Source organism: Pelecanus crispus, chromosome 8, assembly GCF_030463565.1.
Source record: "Pelecanus crispus isolate bPelCri1 chromosome 8, bPelCri1.pri, whole genome shotgun sequence".
In the NCBI taxonomy this organism is placed as follows: domain Eukaryota; kingdom Metazoa; phylum Chordata; class Aves; order Pelecaniformes; family Pelecanidae; genus Pelecanus; species Pelecanus crispus.
In genome coordinates, this window is record NC_134650.1 from 607,241 (window position 1) to 629,201 (window position 21,961).

The following is a 21,961-nucleotide window of genomic DNA, read 5'->3' on the forward strand; positions in this document are numbered from 1 at the left end:
CAACTCTTCATTGTTCCGTCTTACTATAGTATAATACAGAGATTAACTTTGAAATCACTTGAGAGTGGTGTTGTTCAGCTCTGTCTCTGTAACTTGGAAGCAATCTGGCTGGTATTATACCTGGTGCTGAAAGCCCCAAACATCTATACAGTAAAACTTCATAAGCCTTTTTGACTTCACCTTATACTGCCATGAAGTCATTTTGACTTCTCTTTAGTTTCTTCTTCCTGTAAAATATTCTAAAGGTTGCCTTTTCTTTTACAGTGTTTGTAAACCATTACAACCAACTCAAGCCAGAATTAGCTGAAAGAAGTAGACTGATTTTATTCTGTAATCAGGCAAAATGACAAATGAGATTCGTTAATGGAAGCACACAGTTCAGTGCTAGGTATCCTTCCTGCGTATTATGGGTGCCACCCAAAGGCTCATCTCACTGTGAGAACAGGGGAAGAGGCCAGATCTAAGGCTTGCTACCAGGGAAGTTCTGAAAAATATAGTTTTCAAAAACGAGTTTAAGAAGGAGATGATCAATGTTCGTGCTCTGTCTTTCCTTCTGTATTGCACTACTCACAAAACGTTTTGACTGAGAGCTTATGAAAAACCCCACACCCCAGCGTATCTACTTTACTGGCACTCCTCTCTACTGCTTTGACCACCCACACTTCACCTGACAGTTCACATTTGAGCAGATGATTATCTCCTTCAAAGGTATGTAAGGACCCTTCATTCTATGCTGATCCCTTGCTGGCAGCTTCAGAAATTGCAGTTAAGGACATTCAGCTGACCACTTTTAGGGCTTAACCCTTTTTATTGTTCTTCCAAACCTCACAAATACGCAGACATTGGATTCTCCCTCTGTCCTTTAGCCATTTTTTGTTCAGCCTTGAGTATCACATTCAGAATAGTATTTTTTCCCCCTGTCTTAAAACAGTAAGTACTACACTGTGATTTCCTTTTCAAGCAAATTACAGATTAAAGTAGCTTCGCCCAGTTATTTTAGAAGACTATCCTAAAAGCAGAGGCAACTAAAAATTGGTCCTCTCTTCTAGTTAGCAGAACTAATACCCATTTTAACTACTTTGGTGCTTATAGCCTTTATCAAGGAAGTGTTATAAAGGATTACTTTTCATCCAACCAATTTGATGGAAGGTAAAAGCCTCCCTTCGCATGTACTGGATCAATGTGTTAAAAGGACAGCAGGAAAGCAGTCACCTCACTCAGCTTGTACAGAGAGCCAAAAATATGAGGATGCTGCTCAGAACTGCTTCTTTGTAATTCCTAATCAGAAACTAACTGGTATCCAATACCACTGCAGTCTCAAACCTTCCTCTGCAACAGAAAATCATCAGCTCTTGGTATATACTCACTGCTACCGCACACTAATTACTTTTGGGCTACAACAGGAACTCAGCTGCATCCATGCAAACTGAAACATGGTATTTGGGCAACAAGTGGCTTTAGCATCCTCTTAGGAGGACCTCTGCAGCAATTACAAACAGCAGCTGAGTCCAAAATTTTGCCAGCCTAAAATTAGTTCCTTCAGAATCTAAATATTTTATAAAAACTTAAGAAAATATGATTTACCCAAGAACCACTGGGCTGCCACCTAAGATTTCTCCTCAATGTTTTTTACATCTAAAGCCTATGAATAATACCCTAGCATCTTGAATGCCTTCATTATGGTCTTCAGTTTAAACTTCAACGTTTTCCGTAAGCGTTTAGCATCATACTTGATAGCTGCAAACCAAGAGAACTGGAAACACCTAACATCATTCAGGGGTAATGCATTTGAATGGTAATTTTTCCTGCTCATAAATATATTATTTTCTTTCAATTTCTTCCAGCTAAAAAGTGTCCTAAAAATATTTATGCACAAGACTTAAGGTCTAAATCAAGCAAGTAGAAAAAAATTACAGCAATACTGCAAGCAGTAAAATACAGTGCTACAATATTCTCAGTCACATATGGATTCTGTCCAGCTCACTTTTTTTTTTTTTTAAATAGGATGACAAGATAGACATGTGCCATGAGATTAAGTGTTTAGTGCAATTCTTCTATTTTCCTATCATCTAAAAGAAAAAGGTTTATGTGTTTAAATGCAGCTGTTTTCTGATAGGTATATCAAAGAACTAGAAGTAAAAAAAAAAAAATTCATGCTCTTTGTTAATTAAAAAGTCTGTCTGCTAACCCTGAATTCTTTCAAAAATACTCTGAGTGGAGAGGATTCAGGCAAGTTCCATACACAGTGGACACATGAGTGCAAACAAATTGACAACATGGACATGTAGCGGACAAGACAATTACAGTTCGCCAATTTACCTGGAAGTGGAATAGGCATGCCAGGAAGGGGGACACGAAATGGAGGTACCATTACTGGTGGAAAAGCAGGAATTGCTGCAGTTGGTTGAGGTACTGCATGAGGAACTGCAGGAGGCAATGTCTGTGGGACTGGCTGGGGTACAGTCTGCACAGGTGTAGCAGAAGGAGCAGAGGTTGAAACACTGACTGATGGTGTGGCAACTGAAACACCCGAACTCGGGGTCTGGTCTTGTGTGGTAGGTGCTGATAAAAAAAAAAACAAAGAACACCTTGTATCTTAGACACTACAATATATTTGCTGCAAACATACTGGCTCTCTGTTTCCCAACAGACGTTCTATAAGCAGATACGCTTAGATATAATCAGCAGGAAGACACTCTTGGACAAAAAATGCCCTTGCCTTCTCTGTAACATTAAATATCCACAAAGTCAATTTCAAATTTTACTTTGTCCCATTCTTTACACCTAACAAGTCTCTACAGCAGTAGCAAGGGTGTACCAAAGGACAAATAGAGCCTCTGTATCCCCATTCAGAAAAATAGAAAGGGAATGTTACAGAGAGTTTCAAATGGAAAAAGATTGTTCTTATGTTAAATGAGCACAGGTTCTGCTTTTTAACAATAATGGCAGCAGAATGTGCATGACAACAGTCTGCCTGAACCTATGCTTATTAAGCTATGATCCAAGAATGGAAAAATGTCAATAAAAAGAAGTGTAGATAAGCAAGGAAAAGGAAAGTACTTTTGTTCAGAAGCTGCAAGAACTTTCTTGGTCTTCAGTGCCTCCCAGTGGGAAAATACACTACTAGCATTCAATTCCATAATCCTTGCAGCATGACCGAAATCAGCACTTAACCAAGAATAAATAGTGCTGTGTGTCAAAGCACTGGCAATCAGAAACTAGAGATGTAACTGATTAAACTCATGGACCAGCCTTGCAAATTTACACTGTAAGATCTGGTGGAGGGGAGGAGAAACTCTTGTAAAAATGAGCTAAAAAAACCCCAACCAAAAAAACCACCACACCAACTTATGACCATATTATGTACGGGCATACTGTGCATTTTCTTCAGTATTTAATGACTACCAGAAGCATTCCCAGTAACATACCAGTATTAACATATTTAAATAAAGATTTTTGATCTGTTAAGTGCTTCAGAAAGGGTGAAAGTTCTTAGCACTGCCTAAAATTTAGGGAAACAGAGCAGACAGTCAGTATGTGATTTGTTTTAACGCCTAAGTCAAATCAGTACCAGACAAGAATGAAGCTCAGCCAGAAGTCCCAGGTTTTTTTACAGGCCAAGTCTGAGAGTTATAAAATTATTTTAAACGATAAAATTTTATCACCTAGGCACAGACACCAACAGTAACAGTTCTTGAAAGCAAAGACAAAGTTTAGCAGGTAGAACAGGTAAAAGTGGAACAGACTCTCAGCATTCAATATTAGGAAATTTTGCTTTAGAGAAGGTGCATAAAGTGCTATTCCAAAAGTAGGATCAGTTCTCAAAAGCTTGGCATTAGGCCAGAAGCTAATGTTCACCTCCTACCTGATTCTTGTTACTCAGTGAAATGGTTAGAGTAGACTGTATTTCAATAAAGCAGCTGACCGCAGTACTAAGTTAACTTTCAAATTAAATAAAAGCCCTAAAATGCTTTGAGCAATACACATTATTTGCTACTCTAATGATTTGTCCTCTCTCCAGTGTTAACTGAAAGCATAATTTGAGAGTTACCTAAATTTGACTCCCTTTCATACACAGTTCTCTAAAGTTTGGGTTAAATGGTGAGTTAAGCTTGACTTGTCTCACCTGTTACAGGAAAAAGATGGAATAATTCCAGGGGATGCAGCTATACACTACAGCTGGAGTTAGAACAGTTCAGCAATTGCTCATCTTCTGCATACTCTTTGGCCTGACTCAGTGCACGCATTTTTGCCAGCACAGCTACAATGATCAAGACCGTCAAACAACAGGATTCCTGGTCAGCATAAGTGTTGTGCTTTCAGTAGCCCTGCGAGTAGACAGTAACACTAACCCAACTGCTCCTTAACGAGCGTACCTTGCTTCGTTCATGCTAGGTGACCTTACTCATTGTTTGCTGGTGACACACTCGTGCAAACAGTACATAAGATACATCTCTATATAGGTGTTCTGCACTAGAGGCACTTTGCTAGCATATATATGCCAAAGTATAGTATAAATCATACTATTTATATTATGTGCAGATATTATGTATAAACATGCATTACATGCATGCTGCATAAATTCAGTCCCCTTTCCTCTTGAGGATCGCTCACTTGGCAAACCCTTAAAAGCAAAGGCTCAGCCCATGTAAACAGCAGTAATCTTCAGACTATTACTCAAAGGCCTGAGCAAACAATAATGGCTCTAAGGACTTTCTTTTTCCTCTTTTGTGCAACTCTAGCAAATGGGAACTTACGATGCTTAATCAGAATAACACTAATAAAGGTAATACACCAGAAGAAGCTCTATTCTGCAACCAACCAATTCTCCCCAGCCCAGGAGCAGTGTTCAAAGATCCAGCCTCCTAAAGCAAGAGATGCCACTCTGGAACAAAGAGGAAATTGCCACAACTGTAACTCCTACCTCAGATTAACTTTTCTTGTGAGATACTTTTGAAAACAATTTAGCTTTATCTATAGGCAAAAGAAAATGGACCCGTAACAGCTTTGAGATGATGTGATAACAGCAGAAGAAAAATATACAAAGACCTAAAGAAAAAGGGTTGCGTACTGATCTGGTATTACTCTCCTGAAGTAACTCTTTCAGACTGGGGAGGCGGGGGGAACCACAGTTTGCATGCAAGGTTCTTCTGGATTAAATGCTGTACATTAAACTCACACTCCACTTTGCGTTGAAACAACTTCCTCCTGGATACCAAGTTTTTGCTGCAGTAATTCCCCAAAGCAGCATCCCCACCATCTGTTCCCCACCATCGCAAAGCTTGAGAAACCCTCGGTTACTCACTGGAAATCGTCTGTGAAACTGAAGTGGCTGTGGTTGTGGTAGAGGTTGTGGAGGACTGGGTACTCGAGGACGTGGATGGAGACGCTGCAGATGCAGGACTACTGGTGGTGGGCGTGGAGGCACCTACTGCTTGCGCCTGGGCCTGGGCTTGCGCCTGGGCCTGGGCTTGCGCAGCCAGCATCGGCGTCAGCTCCGACTGCTGAATAACTTTGACCCCATCTGGCTTAGTCCACGCTGACTCACGTGTACGTGCATTATAGAAATAGACCTACAATTTAAGAATGTCACCATCAAACCTTACGCTTATCATGATCAAGCTTATCTGGAGGAGGAGCATTTATAAGCAGTCCAGCTCCCCCTGTTTTAAAAATAATTAATAAGAGGATAGACAAGAGCATAGGATTTTACCACAGTGCAAGACTGTGTATAACAGCAGTAAACACCCATTACTTTGTTGTTTCTGGTAACCATCTTACCTTGCCATCTGGAGTTTTGTTTTCTACCCATATCTCTTCAGCTGGGGGCATTGCTGGTGTTCCAGGGGCAGTGACAGGCGGCATTCCTGGAGGGAACATCATACCAGGAGGTGGTGGCATGCTACCCATGGGAGGAGGCATAAACGGTGGTCTCTAGAGGCATATAATAATAAGATGGTGATAGCAATAATAACAATAATTTACAATTTTCAAGCAGAGTTTTCCTTTACCAACAGACAGTACAACTGTAGTAAGGTTAACTCTACCAGTCTTGAGAGCTTCTTTAATAACCTAATGCTACCAGCTCAGAGAACGCGCTTCCTGACAAGCCACCACCTATGGCAGAACAGCTGCAGTAAGCATTTCATTGCTGAGATGCTAACACAAATGCAAAGCATCAGAAAAAAGTGGCATGAAAAGAAGTGGGGTAAGAGAAAGCTCCTCTCCTGAAAAGGCAAAGATATCCCAACACAAGAAAAAGAATGGAAGAACTGTTCCTGAATAACTGCCACTCAGACATCCCTAGCTGTGAATCAAATACATCACTGAACAGTTACACAATGACCCTCCCAGTGAAGAAATATGTATAGAAAAAACTTAGAAGCATCCAATTTATTAGCACAGCAGAGCAGCAGATTTCATTACAATCCATTATACTCCTTGATTTCCAATTAACTAAAATTCTAACTAGTGCTAATTAAAAAAAAAAAGAGAAAAAGAAAAATATCGAATTATGTTTTCATTACTGCATCATCATAAGAAATCCAGAACTGCCCTGAAAACCACTGTTACCTGAAAGCCTGAATGCCTGGTTTTAAAGTCAAGGTACATTAAGTTCTTTTCTTCTACTTGTTTATTTGGACCATTCTGAAATTTCCTGTGCATAACAAGTATAGCGAATACATCCCTATAAAATGGACAGTCAACAAAACCCATGAAGTTCTTTAACCTATTCCACATACACCTACAACTGACCTAATTACCTCTATCACTCCGGTTCTAATTGAACTTGTGATGCAAAAGACTTCCTCTTCACAAAGGCAATGCCAAGACAGCTCACTGGTAAAAACCTTCTAGCCCTGCACTCATAAGTGACAGGCCCGAGAGTGAAACGCACACATGCAGCAAGACTAGGGCTCTGCTGACGCTAGGGTGTGTGCAGGAAATCCAGTGTCACAGAAGCAACAAAAAAAAGCCATTAAGGTAACTATAGCCTTTCTTTCCTTCCTTGTTTCTTCTCCACAGCTCCTCCATCTGGCCATGAGATGATCTTTCTCTTTACTGCTCTACAGTCTGTAAAAAGAATCTAATAGAGCTTGCTTTTTGCCTGCTGTTGCTGCTTCCCAGAAAAAAAAAAAAAAAAAAAAAAAAAGGTTTAGATTAGTCCAGGGCAGTCCAGGGAGCAAGGAGGGGATGCCCGGTGTACAGCCAGGGGATCCAGAACGCCCTTCAGCTCCACTCCAAGCACACCCTCTCCTTCGTTTCTACCACAAGACCCTTCAGCATCGTGTCTCCCCTTACACCAGAAGCAGGACGGGAAGCTAAAACCCAAACATTCAGTGCAAAGCAGAGCACAGTGCTAACACACATGAAAAATTTAGACATGCTTGGTGCATGGATTCCACGTATGGTGGCGAGTTGTAGAAGACATGCTTACTGCATGGCGTGATAAAACAGCCATGATGTAACAGCTGGGAGCTGAAGCACATTCAGAATATAAATCAAACAGGTAAATCAAGGAGACATCAGCAGCTAGGCTTGGGGCTTCAAATTAACTCTGACTGATTCTTGAAACTGCAAGAAGGAAGCAAGGTCCTGTTCTCCCCTCTCAGTCTGAGTTCCACTGCACACTCCGACACTCTTCATTGCTTCAGAGCTTTCAAGGTAGCGCACGGGCACATGAATATTAACAGCAAGAGGGAAAATGGGATCATAAAGCACCAGAACAAAGGTGCAGTAGGTGGAAACAGTCTTACATAAACTTAAGCTGAGCATGAAAACATACCACAGAACAAGGCCGCTAGTACTGAAGGAAAGGAAAAGATGACATTCAACGAGGTGAGTGGGGCTGTTTACATCCCTCAAACGTACTCTTTCAGTCTTCAATTCCACAGGACTTTTGCTCAGCTGAGAATGTTTCAATGAAATCAATAGCTACTTCATACCTCCCTGAGCACTCCAAGTTCTAACAGCACGCTTTATGTTTGAGAAGATGGAGAGAACACTGCTACGGAAAACACGCACTGGTTTCTTCTCTAAATCTTGTGCTCGGGATGATGATAGCGCACAAAATTAAACTACAATTTGATCTTAGGTTATTTCAGATGAAGTCCAGCTTAAGTCCTTGTTCCTGCTCTCACTGCTTCTTTGCTTCCCCTCATACTGCTCCCCCCGTTTCACACAAAGCTGCCTGCGGAGCTATACAGTGAACCGAGCTGCATTAAGAGTAACATGGAAAAAAGCTCCCGTAGCCCTGCTGCCAAAAAACGTATGCAAAGCAGGGCCTAAAACACCATGAAATAACCCATGTCAGCATGTTCTCTCTCCATCTTGCCCACACCCCTACATTTTAAAATAAATTTCACAGCACTAAATTTTTCACTATTCTATTACAAATAGCAGATTTAAACCATTATTTATAAACCACGTAGTACTATTCACCTCCTTATAGGCCCGCCTGCGGTCCCACACAGTAATGACACTGCCCTAACAGCACTGTACTCCTACTATGCTATTAAAACAACACACTTCTTATTCACAAAAGTCTTGTATCTTTCAAACTGTCCGAGTCTCTGAAAAGTTGGCAAAAGAATTTAAACATACATCACCATGAAATACAGACAGAAATCTACTTACTTGAGCCCAACAGGCTCATACTATCCCCGTAGGTGCTAGGAAAGCTGTAAGTTTTAAAAAAAAAAAAACAAACCCAAACAAAATGCCACCACCACAACAAACATAAGATAAAGAGCACTCTGCAGAGAGCAAAGTTAGGTCAGCACAAGGACCACCTGCAGCTGCTCACATCAAACACTGAGCCTACTCTTAGGGTTTTTTTTCCAAATGTTAAATTTTTCTTTGTCAGTGTGTTGACAATTTCTGGTGCATTACCAACAATGCACCCTCCTGAACACAGCGCTGAAGCAAAACACACCTGGTCACTGATTATATACCTCCTTCTCAGAATTGCTACCTGCCCACCTAACCAATGCCTTGGTGATCAGTAATAACAAACCACCGCAGCAATGGCAGGTGTGGCTCATGCTGGAACCCACATGGAATTCAGCTGCACCTTCCCTGTCAGTCTTTGTGCACGTCCATCGTTACCTCACTAAATGAACACAGGCAGAACTAAGATAACCCCAGAAGGCTGACGTGTACTTCACACGCCTGCTCTGAGGCGTTCAGAAATCCGAGCACAGCTGAATCCTGCGTTCTGTATGGCCACAGGGCACCAACATGAAGTCAGGTTTTAGTAAAGTCTCTGTTGGTGAGCGTATCCTAACTGCATAATTGATTAATTTAGAATTGCCTCAGGGAGCTAAACAGAAGTTGCATTTACATACCACAGGTATGCATTAGTCTTATAATACTGTGCATGAGCCTTACATTTTCGTCATGCCCTGCTATTTTTTTTTTCATCCGTTTCAACGTCTCTCCTCTTATTATTTCCACACGTGAAATCAAACAAGAAAAATCACTAAATCCCAACTCAGTAAACCAAGAGAATCTCCCATTCTTTACCTGTAAATGCGGAGGTCCCATTGGTGGAGGAATCCCTCCTGGAGGTGGCATCGGAGGCATGTTTGGATCAAATGGAGGACGTCCGAAAGGGGGGCGAGGTGGTGGAGGAGGACCTCGCATCATACCAAAAGGCGGAGGTGGTCGCATGAGAGGCGGCGGGCCTCTCATGACTGCGTTTGGTGGGGGAGCTGGGCCACGAAATCTCAGTGCTTGCTGCTGTGCCATTCTGTGGATAAGGCCAAAGGCAAACCAAGTTTATTTTTTTCTGCCGCTTAGCTGTAGGAAAATCAATTCTTACAATAAACAGGGAAAAACCCTAATAAAAATCAAAAGGGTGTGGAAAAAATAAACAAAGTGTGCGACTACTTCAATAGTTTCTTCCCCTTTGCAATTCAAGTTCATTACTCCTCAATGGTTAGTTTTTACTCATGGAAATGAATAACCTAGAGCTGGGACCAGGGTAGGCAGGCACCGCGGAAGCGCATCCAGATCGGCCAAAGCTCCTTCAACACGACCTGCAACGCTGATTCCTGTCTGCGTGCACATCCCAGACTCCTCAAGCAACGGCTCTCAATCGTGCCCGGGGTTTTAATTATTCTGTAGTACGAGTGTCTGCCAGGACTGTCTACATCCTCTGCATTTGTGGCCTACGGTAGGGTTCGAACCCTGACCATCGCACTGAACCCGCTGTGCCACCCAACCCTCTACACAGGGAGCCTCGTAAGTGTATATATAGAGAAAAACGTTCACCTTTGGAACCAACAAACGCTCTTCTGCTGCTCTCAGGAAAACAATTTTGCCCACCATTTAGTGCCAGTGCAATACCAATGTTGGCATGATGACTCAAAATTGAAAAAAACAAAGGTTATAAGAAGGTGAACGGCAACACACCCGCAACTCAGCGCCCAGACCGCGGGGGCAGCCCCTGCTCCTGCTGACCGGCACTGCGAGCGGCGCGGGGGGCGCGGCGACCCGGCGGGAGCTGGCGAGAGGGTCCCCGCCAGGCGCCCCGACCGCCGGCAGCCCCGCTCCGCGCCCGAGAGCGGGGCCCCGGCCCGGCGAGGAGGCCTCGGCCGGCCCGGCGGGGCCCGTCCCAGCGCCGGCCGCACGCGGGGACATAAAATGGAGGCGGCGAGAGCAGCTCCCGCCGGGCCGCCCGCCCCAGCCCGGCCCCGCCCCGCCCCGCCGGCCGCGCCCCGGCCCAGGCCCGGGCCCACTCCCGCGCCGCCGCCCGCCAGGCGCAGGCCGGGCCCGCGGGCAGCGCTGCGGAAAGGCCGCGGCGGGCGGGGCGGGCCGGGCCAGGCCGCGGCCCCCCCCCCGCCAAGAGCCCGCCCCCGCGCCCGCCGCCGCGCGGTACCTGAGCTCGCTGCCGTACCGCTCCGCCGCCGCCTCCCCCTCGCCGCCGCCGGCCCCCGCGCCGCCGCCGCCGCCCCGCTCCGCCATCGCCGCCTCGCAGCGCTGCCGAACCCCGCCGCTGCCGCTGCCGCCCCGGCCAGGCCCCGCCGCGCCCCATTGGCCGCCCCCCACGCCCGTCAGCGCCCGCGGGGGCGGGCGCGCCCTGCCATTGGCCGCCGCGCCCGCCGACTTTGAATGGGGGAAGCCAGGCGCGCCGGGATTGGCTGTGCGCGGGCGTCCCGCGCCGCTTGCGGCGCGGGTCACGTGAGGCGTGACCCGGGGAGAAGAGCGGAACTGACCTCACGTAAGGCGGAACAGGCCGTAGGGGAAAAAGGGACGGGCGCTACACCCAATCAGCGGGCGGAGCCCCGCGCACCAATCGCATCCGCAGGCGGCTGCGCGCTCCCAACCAGAAAAGCCAAATCAGAAGCGTCCCGCCCCTTAACGTCAGCGGGGGCGGGGTTGGAGCAGCAGCCAGTGGCGGAGCGCAAGAGTGGGGCAACCGCCCAGGAAACAAAGTTACCGGGCAGCATCCAATCAGCGGGCACGGCGGGGGGAGTCGCCGGCCAATGGGGAGCTGCGCGGGGTCTGCCCCAGCGCTCTGCGGCCGCTGGGGGGCGCTGTCTGCGGGCCCGCCGGGGTCTCCCCGGGGCTGCTCGGGGAGCCGCAGGCAGCTCTCCGGGTCATCCCGTGGCCGCGTCGGCTTAGGAGGGGAAGCAAAGGGGAAGCGGAGCGGGTTCCGCCGGGTGCTTCCGGGAGGAGGCGGGGTGAGCCCGCTCGCAGCCGGCGCGGGGCTGCGGGGTCCCCCGCACCAGGGCTGCCCAGCAGCCGGGGGCCGGCGGGCACAGGGGCGGCCCCGCGACATGGACGCGTCTGCTCCGCTGCGGGGGCCTTCGGGGCTGGGCCCGGCCAGGACCGGGGGTGCGGCGGGAAGCAGAGGGCGAGGCGCTGCGGTGGGTCCCTCACAGCAGCAGCGACTTCAAGCAAAACACATGAGTAAAGAAACCACGCGGCAGAAATCAAAGTATATAAGAATCTCTTGAGCACAGCACCATCGAGAGGTCCCTTAGTCATTCTGATTATTATTTAAGAGAAGACAGCTCTTTTTTTGACAGAAAGAGAGGAATGGGAAAAATGGGATCACAAAACCAAAGAGGGTTTTTCTTGTTTGGTTCCACGTGTGGAAATAATAAGAGGAGAGAAATTGAAATGGATGAAAAACAGCAGGGTATGACAAAAATATAAGGCTCGTGTACGGTATTATAAGACTAACACATACCCCCTCCCAGCACCAGCCCCACGATGCTGCAGCTGCACCCTGCTCCCCCTCGCAGTCCCCGAGTCCCTGATGGACTCAACTGCTGGCAACGCCCGAGTGTAGGCACGGCCGCACCGGCAGAAGCTCCTTGGAGATGCCATGATACCAGCAAAGCCTCCTTTTGACTGGCGTGGCCTATTTCTCCTGCTGGAGTTTGATTTGCCGCCAGGACGTGGCTGCACGTGCAGTAAAAAGCCCACCAGCGCGCCCGGCGTGGCTGGAGCTGCTGCTCCCGGCCGGGGCAGGCGGCGGGAGGCTGCTGCAGTGGAGCACCCCGCGGATTTGGATATGAGATTTCATGCTGCGCTGTGGTTACTGTGGGACTCATGGAGACGCAAGTGGGCTCCCGCTGCCCTGGGGAGATGGGGAGCCCCATTGCCGTGCAGGGGACCCCTGGCCGCAGCGGAGCCAGGTCTGCAGCCCGTGCTGGGAGGCAGCATCAGCCGGTTCTCCTGAGACGTGGCCCTCGGCACTGCCCGGGGAGCCCGGCAGGCAGGTGGCGAGCTGAGAACTCCTTACATCCCAGTAACGTACATGAGAAATTGTTCAGGCCGTGAAGGAAACGCACTTTCAGTTCAGACACCCCATCCTGTTTATTTTATGGCCCGTGTAACTGAAGCACTCAACACACATGGGAGAACAGTTACTCCTGTGAAACACCTGCTAGCCCTGACTCATCAGGTGAGGACTGAGAAAACTCTAAATTTATGGCTAACGCCTGCAATAACCCACTGCAGAAACTGGGAGCCCAGCTGTGGCACTGCCATTACGTTTGAGACGCAATGAGATGTAAAATATTCTGTTGAAAAGCTGCCTGCAGCTGAATTACACGTTTCAAAAGAAAAAAAAAAAACACACCCAGAACAACAGGGAAGCAGATCTTTCCCCCTGCAAGGCCACGTTCCGTGTGCTGGGGGACATCACCACCCCTCCCGCTGTGGGGAGGACGCTGGGAGCCTCGCTGAGCCATCCGGTCTTTCCATCTCTAGCTGCTTTGGTTTTGTGACCCCACTTTTCCCATTCCTCTCTTTCTGTCAAAAAACGAGCTGTCTTAAATAATAAAAATAATCAGAGTTGCTAAGGGACCTCTTGATGGTGCTGTGCTCAAGAGATCCTTACATACTTTGATTTCTGCTGCTTGGTTTCTTTATTCATGTGTTTTGCTTGAAGTCACTGCTGCTGTGAGGATTTCTGACAGCTCGGCGGGTGGCTGCGGCTCCCCGGCTGCGCGTGTGCTCCGCTCCATCCCAGCGCGTCCCCAGCCTGTCCTGGCCCCGAAGCCGGGAGGCAGCAGCTCGGGGGGCCGGGGGTGCTCCCCGCTGCCTTGGCCCCTCCGAGGAGCCGCGGGAAGGGGCTGGGATAACCACGAGTGATCGGCGCTTTCTGACGGCAGGAGATGAAAACGTTTTTTGGACGTGATAGCTTAGATCCTCCCCAAACACTGGGGCTGTCTGTCTTCCACTGGCATCTTTCATCCCCCTTTTCATCCTCTTGTTCCAGGATTGTCTCAATAATTTATTAATTCCAGGCTAGCAGATAGGAGCATCTGCAAGGCCCTTTCCTGTGTTTGGGGAGAGCTGGCCCCGTTCCACACGGAGCCCCGCGCTGCTCCGCCGCAGCCCCCCCTTACTGCTCAGCTTTATTTTCTCAAAACATTTCAGCCGGTAATTCTCCGGCTGCGGCTTTTTCAAAAGCAATTAATTGCGAGCTGCAAAATGCGAGTAATTTTGATGAATTTACTGGCAGCTACCTGTTCAGCAGGATGTAGCTTCTGGAAATAGTGCAATTTATGGCGTTTAATGTGTACTTCCCCTAGATTCCATTCAAAATCTGAATTCTAATAACGCAATTTGCTCTTTGCAGGGGCACCCTCGCTAATTAACCAGCAGAGCAGGCTCTAGGAGTGCAGATACAAGAGAGGACCGATGAGCCACAGCCCCTGGACACGCTCAGGTCGACACCAAGGCTGCTGTGGAGCGGGACCTTGCCAGTACTGGCTCATTCACCTCCTCGGAAAGCCTTGGCGCTGCTCTGCGGGCCGGGAAGGCATGGCCGGCCGTGCTCCCTGGGGCAGCAGGGCTGCAGCCAGCACCGGGTCTGGGGAGAGATCCTGCCACGGGAAACCCAAACCTAACCCGACGGCAGCGGTCCTGGATCTGCTGACGCGATACTGCCAATGCAATGTCTTTTAGGCCAGCTGGGTACCCAGACAGTTGTTCAGAAGAATCTGCAGCCCTCTCCCTCTCAGCCATCCTCCCCCAAGCTCCTTGCTCCGTGGTGGCTCGCAAGCTGCTGGCTCCACTCTGCCACGGCGCAGAGCTGCTGCCGCTGCTGCTGCTCAAGAAAGAGCATTCTCCCTGGAGATTTTTAAACTGTAAACCTTTTCAAATGTTTAGATCTCTGTAATTTTTAAAGGACTGTTTCTTACGTGGTCCGACTTCTCTGCCAGGAGTACAGGAAGGATGCTTGCAATTTCGCATTTTGCATACACCCTCTCCAATGTGCCCAAGTTCCCTAGGTCCAGACCGAGTGGCCTTTTCCTTCTTCTTTGCAGCTATGTGAGATGAGCTGATTTTCATTGCTTCCCTTCGGTTTCCTCCGGCAGTGAGCGTCACAGCCCTCGAGCTGCGGTGGGCTCCCGCGAGGGCAGGCGCCCCGGTCCGCGGGGCTGCGATTAGCCGTTCAGTTGTGCAGAGACGCTGACATCTTGTCATTCTTTTTTAATTTTTTTCAGATTTCAGGTTGAAGTGTGATGTCGAATTAAAAATTTTGCCCTGGGCTGTCTGCAGGGCCTTTCGGCTGCTGCAATGCCAGCATCTGCCAGCGAGATTCCCCAGGTCCCGTGTCAGAGGGCGGCAGTCCCGAGCTGGCACCGGGCAGCGGAGCAGGGGAGGCTCCCGCCGGCGCGGGCGAAGGCAGCCTTCACTTTCCCAGCTCCCCGCTCGACCTTGCATTTCACTGCTGCCCGCAGAGGTGCGGGGGCCCGGGGCAGGTCCCTGGGGAGGGAAGGTCCCTGCAGGGACCTGGCCCCGGGATCAGCCTGACTCCAGCCCACCCCACTGCCAGCCGTCAGTTAGCAAAAGCACGGCATGGCTTTGGCAAAGGGGAATGCCGCGCACGGGGTCTGGGCGTCCCTCGAAGATGCTTATCCCCGAAAAGAGCAGCCCTTGCAAAGCCGTGGGCGAGGCAGCTGCCGCGCAGCCCTTGGCCAGCACCGTCGGCAAACCAGACACCATTTATGCATTCGGCATCAGCTGCACTGGCAGGGCTGGGAGCTGTGCACGCTCACCGGGGAGGGAGATGGGAGCAGCTGACCGCACACCACCTCGGTCCGAGCCGTCCCCGGGGCCCCTCCTGCAGCCCTGCGGGGGTTAACGGGGGCTCCCCTGGGGGCTCGGCCACGGGCGCGGGGGGACTTGCTGTGAGACACACAGAAAGGTCTTGGACCGTCGTTCCGATTGGGATCCGGTCCTCACTGTTATGGCAATGTACCCATTTTTTGTCCTGGTGTATATTTTATGCAGAAGAGCAATGATTAAACCGGTAATTGCCTTCACTCTGGCTAATGGCGTTTCACAGCCAAACTGTTTGTAGAACAGTCCTCTCACATTTTCTGACTGCTAGGCTATTAAACCAAGGGCTTAGAATTTATGTTTGTGGTTTTCTGTGAGGTTTAAATAATTTCGGGTTTTGGAAACTATACCTTGGAAACACAGGAGTGGTTTGAAGGAAGCCCGGGGAGCCAGCGATGGAGCCAGCCCCTCGGCACGCATGCTGCAGTGCTGGTACCCGCCATGCCGCACCGCACCGCTCACCCCTCTGCAGCCCTGGAAGGGGATAGCATTATTTAAACCCTTCAGTAACCCTGTGATGGGGCTCCAGAGGTGGATTTTTGGGGCTGAAATCGTGGGGCTGGCCACCCCCCGCCCCGTGTGCAGCGCGCGCCCGTCACGCCCTTCCATCGGCCACGAGCGCCACGCGCGCGCTGTGCTCCCGCTCGGCAGCGGGGCGGGGGCCGGCCCGTGCCGACAGCCGCGGCGAGGCACCGGCCGGGCGTCCTGGGCGAGCAGATGGGTCTGGGCGTTGTTAAACTTTGACAGGGCGCATCCCCGGCCGTCAGGTCAGCTGCCACGCAGCACGGCGCATGCAGGCCCCGGGCACAGAGCTCCCCAGTCTGGCCTAATGCTTTCCCTGTATTCATATGAAAAAATCCTGGTTTTTCTGTACATGGGGAATCTGTAGATGTCCCCCGACATGGGGAAAAGTGGCTGTGGAGCTCAGCCGTGGCGAGGGCTGCAGAGAAGGGCGCGAGGTCCGTGGAGGTGGGCAGAGACAGCCAGAGCAGAGTTCGCTCGAACGCGGGCTCGTTCGGAGGTTACAGATGGAGTACAGCCCACAGAGCCCAGCCCGGCCTCTCTGCTTGCTGCTGGCAGCACGGCCATCTCTTGCAGCTCCTTTGCCAGCGGGGACCGTGCCCGGGCCGTGCCACCCCACCCTGCAAGTCCTTCTGAAAGCGTCAGAGACCCGTGACCCCCGTCAGCCGCGGCCGCGGGGCCTGGGAGCCGCCCCTGGCCAAGGAGCGCGCGCTCAGCCCCTGTCCCGAAATTCTGGGGGCATCCAGGGAAACTTCTCCTGCCTGAAACCCAGCCACAGCGCTGACACTAATAGAAAAAGACCATTAAAAAGCTCTGTGACATTCTGTTCTCCTGCTTCTGGTCCCTCTCTCCCTTTGTTGCTGCTGGCATTTTATGAATTATTGATGTGCCTAGGTGCTGCTGCTCTCCTGTTTCCTTTGCCGCTGCTCCCGCTGCCGCAGCCGTGCCCCGGGGACGGCTGCCATCAGGCGATGCCCTGGGAGGCAGCAGGAGGGGCTCAGCCCCCCGCGTGTCCCCACGGCAGAGCCAGGCGCAGCCCCCGCCGCCAAGCAGCTTGGTCCCCGTGCTGGGGCGCAGACCCCCGCTCCTGGCTGGCATGGGTGGGGGCTTCACACGGACGTGGAGATGCCCTGTGAGCTTCTCCGCTCGTCAGAGGCTCTTCTCAGCTCCTGACCACGACTTCTGCTCATCCCCAGGTCCCTTCCCCAGCCTGCACTGTCGGGGGCTTCTCCTCCGGGCTGCCTCAGCTCCCCCCGTCGGAGCACAGGGTGCAAGGAACGTGGTGCAGGGCGCAGGGTGCACGGTGCAGACACGATTCGGCAGAGCGCGCTGACCGGGGGCTGCCCGACCCCAGAAGTGCCCCACGAAGCCCCCGCACCGGCGTCGCCCCAGGAGAGCGGGGTCGGGGCGGCCGCTGGGAATCGCCGCAGTCAGCTGAGGGGCCTGGAGACAGCCCGGCAGCGGCTCTGCGTCCCGTCCCGGTGCGAGATGCGGGCTGGGGTGGCCGTGTGCCAGCCTCGTGCAAGTACGCGTGACAGGGCATCAGGGAAAGGAGATCTTCCACGGAGCATTGAAAACGTGCCTCTTTCCCTGAGAGGCCAGAAATGCTCCGTCTCTGGGGTTAATATTTAATGAGGCGGTTTTTGGATAGAAGCTGTCTGCTGAGGGACGGGGCAGACGAGCTCTCCCGCTCATGCGGTGCTGTGAGAGGGTCACAGCCGCTCCGGGACAGTGTCCGTGGGGCTGCTCCCGGGGGGCCGGGGCCGGTGGAGGCAGCGGGGTGGGAGCCGCAGCGGCCCTGGGGCCGTGGGACCTGCAGCCACCCACAGCAGCCTCTGGCCGGGGGCTGAAGCGCAGGGACACGGCGGGGCTGCAGCAGGTGACGGGATCCATGCCGGTCGAGAGGGGTGCTCCCAATCCACTGGTCGCTTGGCTGCCTGGGACTGCGGTGAATTGGAGCAAACCCAATCCTCGGGCTCTGCCTCAGCTCTGCCGTGGCATCCCGGGGAATGGCATCCATGTTAAATCCCAGGACACCGAGTCTCACGGCCAATTTGCTCAGGTTTCCTTGGTGGGGGCTAATGTGTTTTCCATGTTAACATGCCCGCACATGGCATCCAACCCATCTGCAACGTGGAACCGCTAATACTACAGTGACTGGCTCACGTGCCCCGTTTGCTGGGGGACGGGCTGTGCACGTCACTGCCCCTCTGCTCCTCCAAACAGCTTTGGCCTGGACTGACCCCAGATTTACAATATTTCAGATTTCCTCATTAAAGGAGGACGTGAACAACTCCTCCTGCCCCAGTGTCTCTGACAGAGAAAACACTTGCTCTATCTAAAATATTTCAGGTTCCTATGCTGCCCCCCACCCTTAAAAAGATACTGAAAAAAAGCAGAAAATCTCTCTTTGAAAAGTCCAGCATTTAAAGAAATATGGATTTTTTTTCCTAAATGTTTCCTTGTGTCTTTAGACTGGGGTTATTTTGAGTTGTGAGGCATTTCAACCCTGTTGGCAGCAGCAGTACGTGGTCACAGCACCCCGCTGGTGCTCCCCTTAGGGCTGGGCCCCAGCTCCCCCTCCATCTCAATCCCATTTGCAGCTGCCTCAGAGGTTCCTTCCAGCAAAGGGATCCAAGACAGCCCATCCTTGTTGCCTACCCAAAATTACCATCCCTAAACCTCCCATCCCACTGCTACTCCGAGGAGCCCCACGCGCTCGTTCCTCTGCTCCGTGGGTGCACGACGCGTCGGGAGTGGAGGCCGGCCGAGGAGGAACGGGCAGCACGGGGCACGATGAAGGGTGCAGGGATGGAAGCAGGCCAGAAGCCGTTGCCGTGCTGGTGGCAGAAGGAGATCCTCCCTGCAGGCAGCGAGGCACATTTCAGCTGCGGCTGCGGCAGACTGGGTGCATGCTGCAAAAAAAGCTCCTGCGTGCTGCCTGTCCCTTTGCGAGTCCCCGAAGCCACAGCCATCAGCCGGCTGGGGGATCGCAGGGCATAAAACCAACCAAGCAATAAACACAAGTTCAGATGTTTTTTCAGATGCTTTTATATGCTCTCGCTGCATTACTTAAAGGAGGATCTCAGAGTTTTGCTTTTTTTTTTTACAGGCAGAAAAACTGCACTCAGGCCGTAATGTGGTAACGTCTGCAGACTAATCTGTTTTGGCATTTGGGGAAAACCAGATGTATTCTGAAACGACTGAGATATCAAACTTTAATGATCATCTCTGACTCGGATCCTTGACCTGTTGTGTTCCTGCTCGCGGAGCTGCTGAAGGAATACGTAAGCGCCGGGCTCCATCGGAGCCGCGCAGCGCAGGGGGCTGGCGAGCTTGGGGGCCGGCCGGCCTGGGGACCCTGCCAGCTCGGCCCCCGGGCTCGGGGCGGCACGGCTGGCACCCCGCCGGCGCGGGCGTTGTGTGGGAAACGAGCTGGCTGCCTTCATCCTAGGCTACAGCACGCAGGGTGCTCCTGGCAGGCGCTGACGTGACTCGGAGCCAGCACTGACCATGGTGGACGCAGGGCTCGGGCTCCAGCCCAGGGATGTGTTGGTGCAAGCCCCGGGCTGCTGCGGTGGAGCCCGCCTGGTCGCGGCTGGCTTGCAGGGAGCTGTAGGTGCACTGCACGCAGAGGGGAGACCTGCCAGCTGACTTGCAAAAAATAGTTTAGGCTCTGGCCAACGATGGGTGGCCACAGCGTGCTCAGCTGAAACTTCCTTAGCTGTGCATCCCGCAGAGGTCTTGAGAATTTAATCCTTCTCCCCAAATAATCTCCTGATTTTTTAGTGCGTTTGTCTTCTAGGCCTAGCATCTTCTTATGTGTGTTTTGTTGTGTGAATTACACAGCGTATTTGGGCGCAGTCTGTGCAGCACTGTCCCCCCGCTAGCTCTGGAGGAGGATTTCGAACACGGGGGATGAAAGGAACGTTCTCTGCATGCCATAAGTAGTTAGTGATAGGACGAGAGGAAACGGGCTCAAGCTGCGCCAGGGGAGGTTTAGGTTGGAAAGTAGGAAAAATTTCTTTACGGAAAGGGTGATCAAGCATTGGAACAGGCTGCCCAGAGAGGTGGGGGAGTCCCCATCCCTGGAAGTGTTCAAAAAACGGGCAGAGGTGGCACTTGGGGACATGGTTCAGTCTGGTCTACCCTTGATTGGTTTAGTGTGGACTTGGTAGTGTAGGTGAATGGTTGGACTGGATGATCTTGAAGGTCTTTTCCAACCTAAACGATTCTAGGATTCTATGATTCTATAAATACTGCAGCTGCCATGCGTGGCCCCGCTCGCGGCGTGTCTGAAGAGCACGATCAGCTGTGATCCTTCCTTGTCTCTTCTTCCCAGACCCGGTAGCACAGGCAAGCCCCAATACATCAGAGCCTCGGCAGCTTCCATCTGCCATGCGCTGCAGGGAGTCCTGGGGAGCGGGTGTCCGCTGCGAGGCCGGACCCTGACCACACGCTCCCATGCCGGCCCTCTCCCGCTTTGCCTCAGCCCGAAGAACGGCTCCAGCTGCTGTTTGGAAGTGACTTCAAGACATAAACGTGAAGGTGGTGGGACCCTTGCTGTGAGGCCAAGGGGGCTGTACCAAGGGAGACGAAGCAGCGTCGCCTCCAGCGGCATCAGACCCAGCTCCCCCGTGCAGAGCATCACGCGACAGCTTCCCACGCTGCCCAGGAGGGACCAGTGCAGCGGGGCTGGACGCCGGCTCCGTTTGCGGTGCTTGTGCTCCCCTCTCGTTCTGGGAAGCACCTTATTTTTTGCGCACGCAGTTCGGCAGATGTGTTAGGAGGATGCTAACGCTCAGTTGCCCCAGCAAAGGCAGCTCCGAGGGCCATGGTGACGGGGGGTCTCTCCGAGGTGGCCCCTGCTGTCATACCCACCGCCGCTGCCGCATCCACCAGTTTTGGGGCTGCCGGGGCGCTGCCAGGGCTGCTCTTAACTGAGCCAGGTGGCAGGAGCCCTGGAGGGTGCTTCTACCCCTGGCAGCCCGGGGCGCTGCCCCTTGGCTCCTGCCGGAGGGACACCCCGGGGGGAGGCTTTGGCCCCCGTACCGCGGTCCTCCCTCCAGAAACATCCCCGGAGCTTTCGAGATCCAGCGGCAGGGCTCGCCCTGCGTGAACAAGGGCCCCGGTAAACTTGCAGAAGGCATGAGTTAGACACACCAGCCTCAGGAGGAGAAAAATCAAACGTTTCCATGCAAATCCGTCTGCCCTACATCTCCTCTCCATTTTGATCTCCCAGCTCATGCAAGTTTAAAAAGCAAGTAAATGCTGCTGGTGTGATTAACCTCCCCACCTGCTCCCTGCTTCTTTCTCTCCTAGAAAGAGAAGCTCGGCTCACCTGCCTGGTGGGAGCACCTCCTGCAGGTGCGAAGATGTGGGGAGTCAAACCCAGATGGTTCCACTGAAATTACAAAACACCACACTTTTAAATAGGCGCTGAATTATTTAGTGCCCTCGCACTACCCGAATGCTCTGCTCTTTTGGTGGGTGATGGCTTGGTTTCCCTCCCAGCCTTTCTGTTACAACAGTGAGTAAATGGAGAAATCAAACATTTATAAATAATAACCCCCGTTAGGATCAGGCTCTGCCACTCTGAAGCAGGCAGGGTGGGAGGCAGCGCCGGGGGAGCCCGGTCCCGGGATCAGCGCAGCGCCGGATGCTGCCCAGCGCTGGCGGGGCTGCCCCCCCCGGCCCCCGTGGGGTCGGCTTGTGCAGGCGGTGGGCTCCCGGTTCCCCCGGAGCTCCTGGAGAGAATGAAAACACATAGTGCTTCAAACACCAAGGGCGTGGAGCATAGGCACCGAGGAGAGAAGTAACCCCGGTGGGGGAATGAGAGCGCAGGCGC

General features: G+C 51.8%; 1 protein-coding gene across 5 annotated transcripts in view; it reads right to left on the minus strand.

Moving 5' to 3' along the window:
* TCERG1 (transcription elongation regulator 1) overlaps window positions 1–10,361 on the minus strand; it is a 34,270-nt gene extending 23,909 nt beyond the window's left edge. For 3 of the 5 annotated variants that reach the window (XM_075715150.1, XM_075715149.1, XM_009492399.2), the window contains exons 1-5: window positions 10,276–10,361; window positions 9,526–9,751; window positions 5,782–5,934; window positions 5,306–5,573; window positions 2,320–2,562 (exon numbers count right to left, since the gene is read on the minus strand). In XM_075715150.1, coding sequence (XP_075571265.1) covers window positions 2,320–2,562; window positions 5,306–5,573; window positions 5,782–5,934; window positions 9,526–9,750 — 889 coding nt within the window. In that variant the 5' untranslated portion in view covers window position 9,751; window positions 10,276–10,361. Of the gene's footprint in view, window positions 1–2,319; window positions 2,563–5,305; window positions 5,574–5,781; window positions 5,935–9,525; window positions 9,752–10,275 lie in introns of those variants that run through there. The other 2 variants (XM_075715151.1, XM_075715148.1) reach the window with 2 other exon arrangements.
* Between the last annotated feature and the right edge of the window lie 11,600 nt (window positions 10,362–21,961).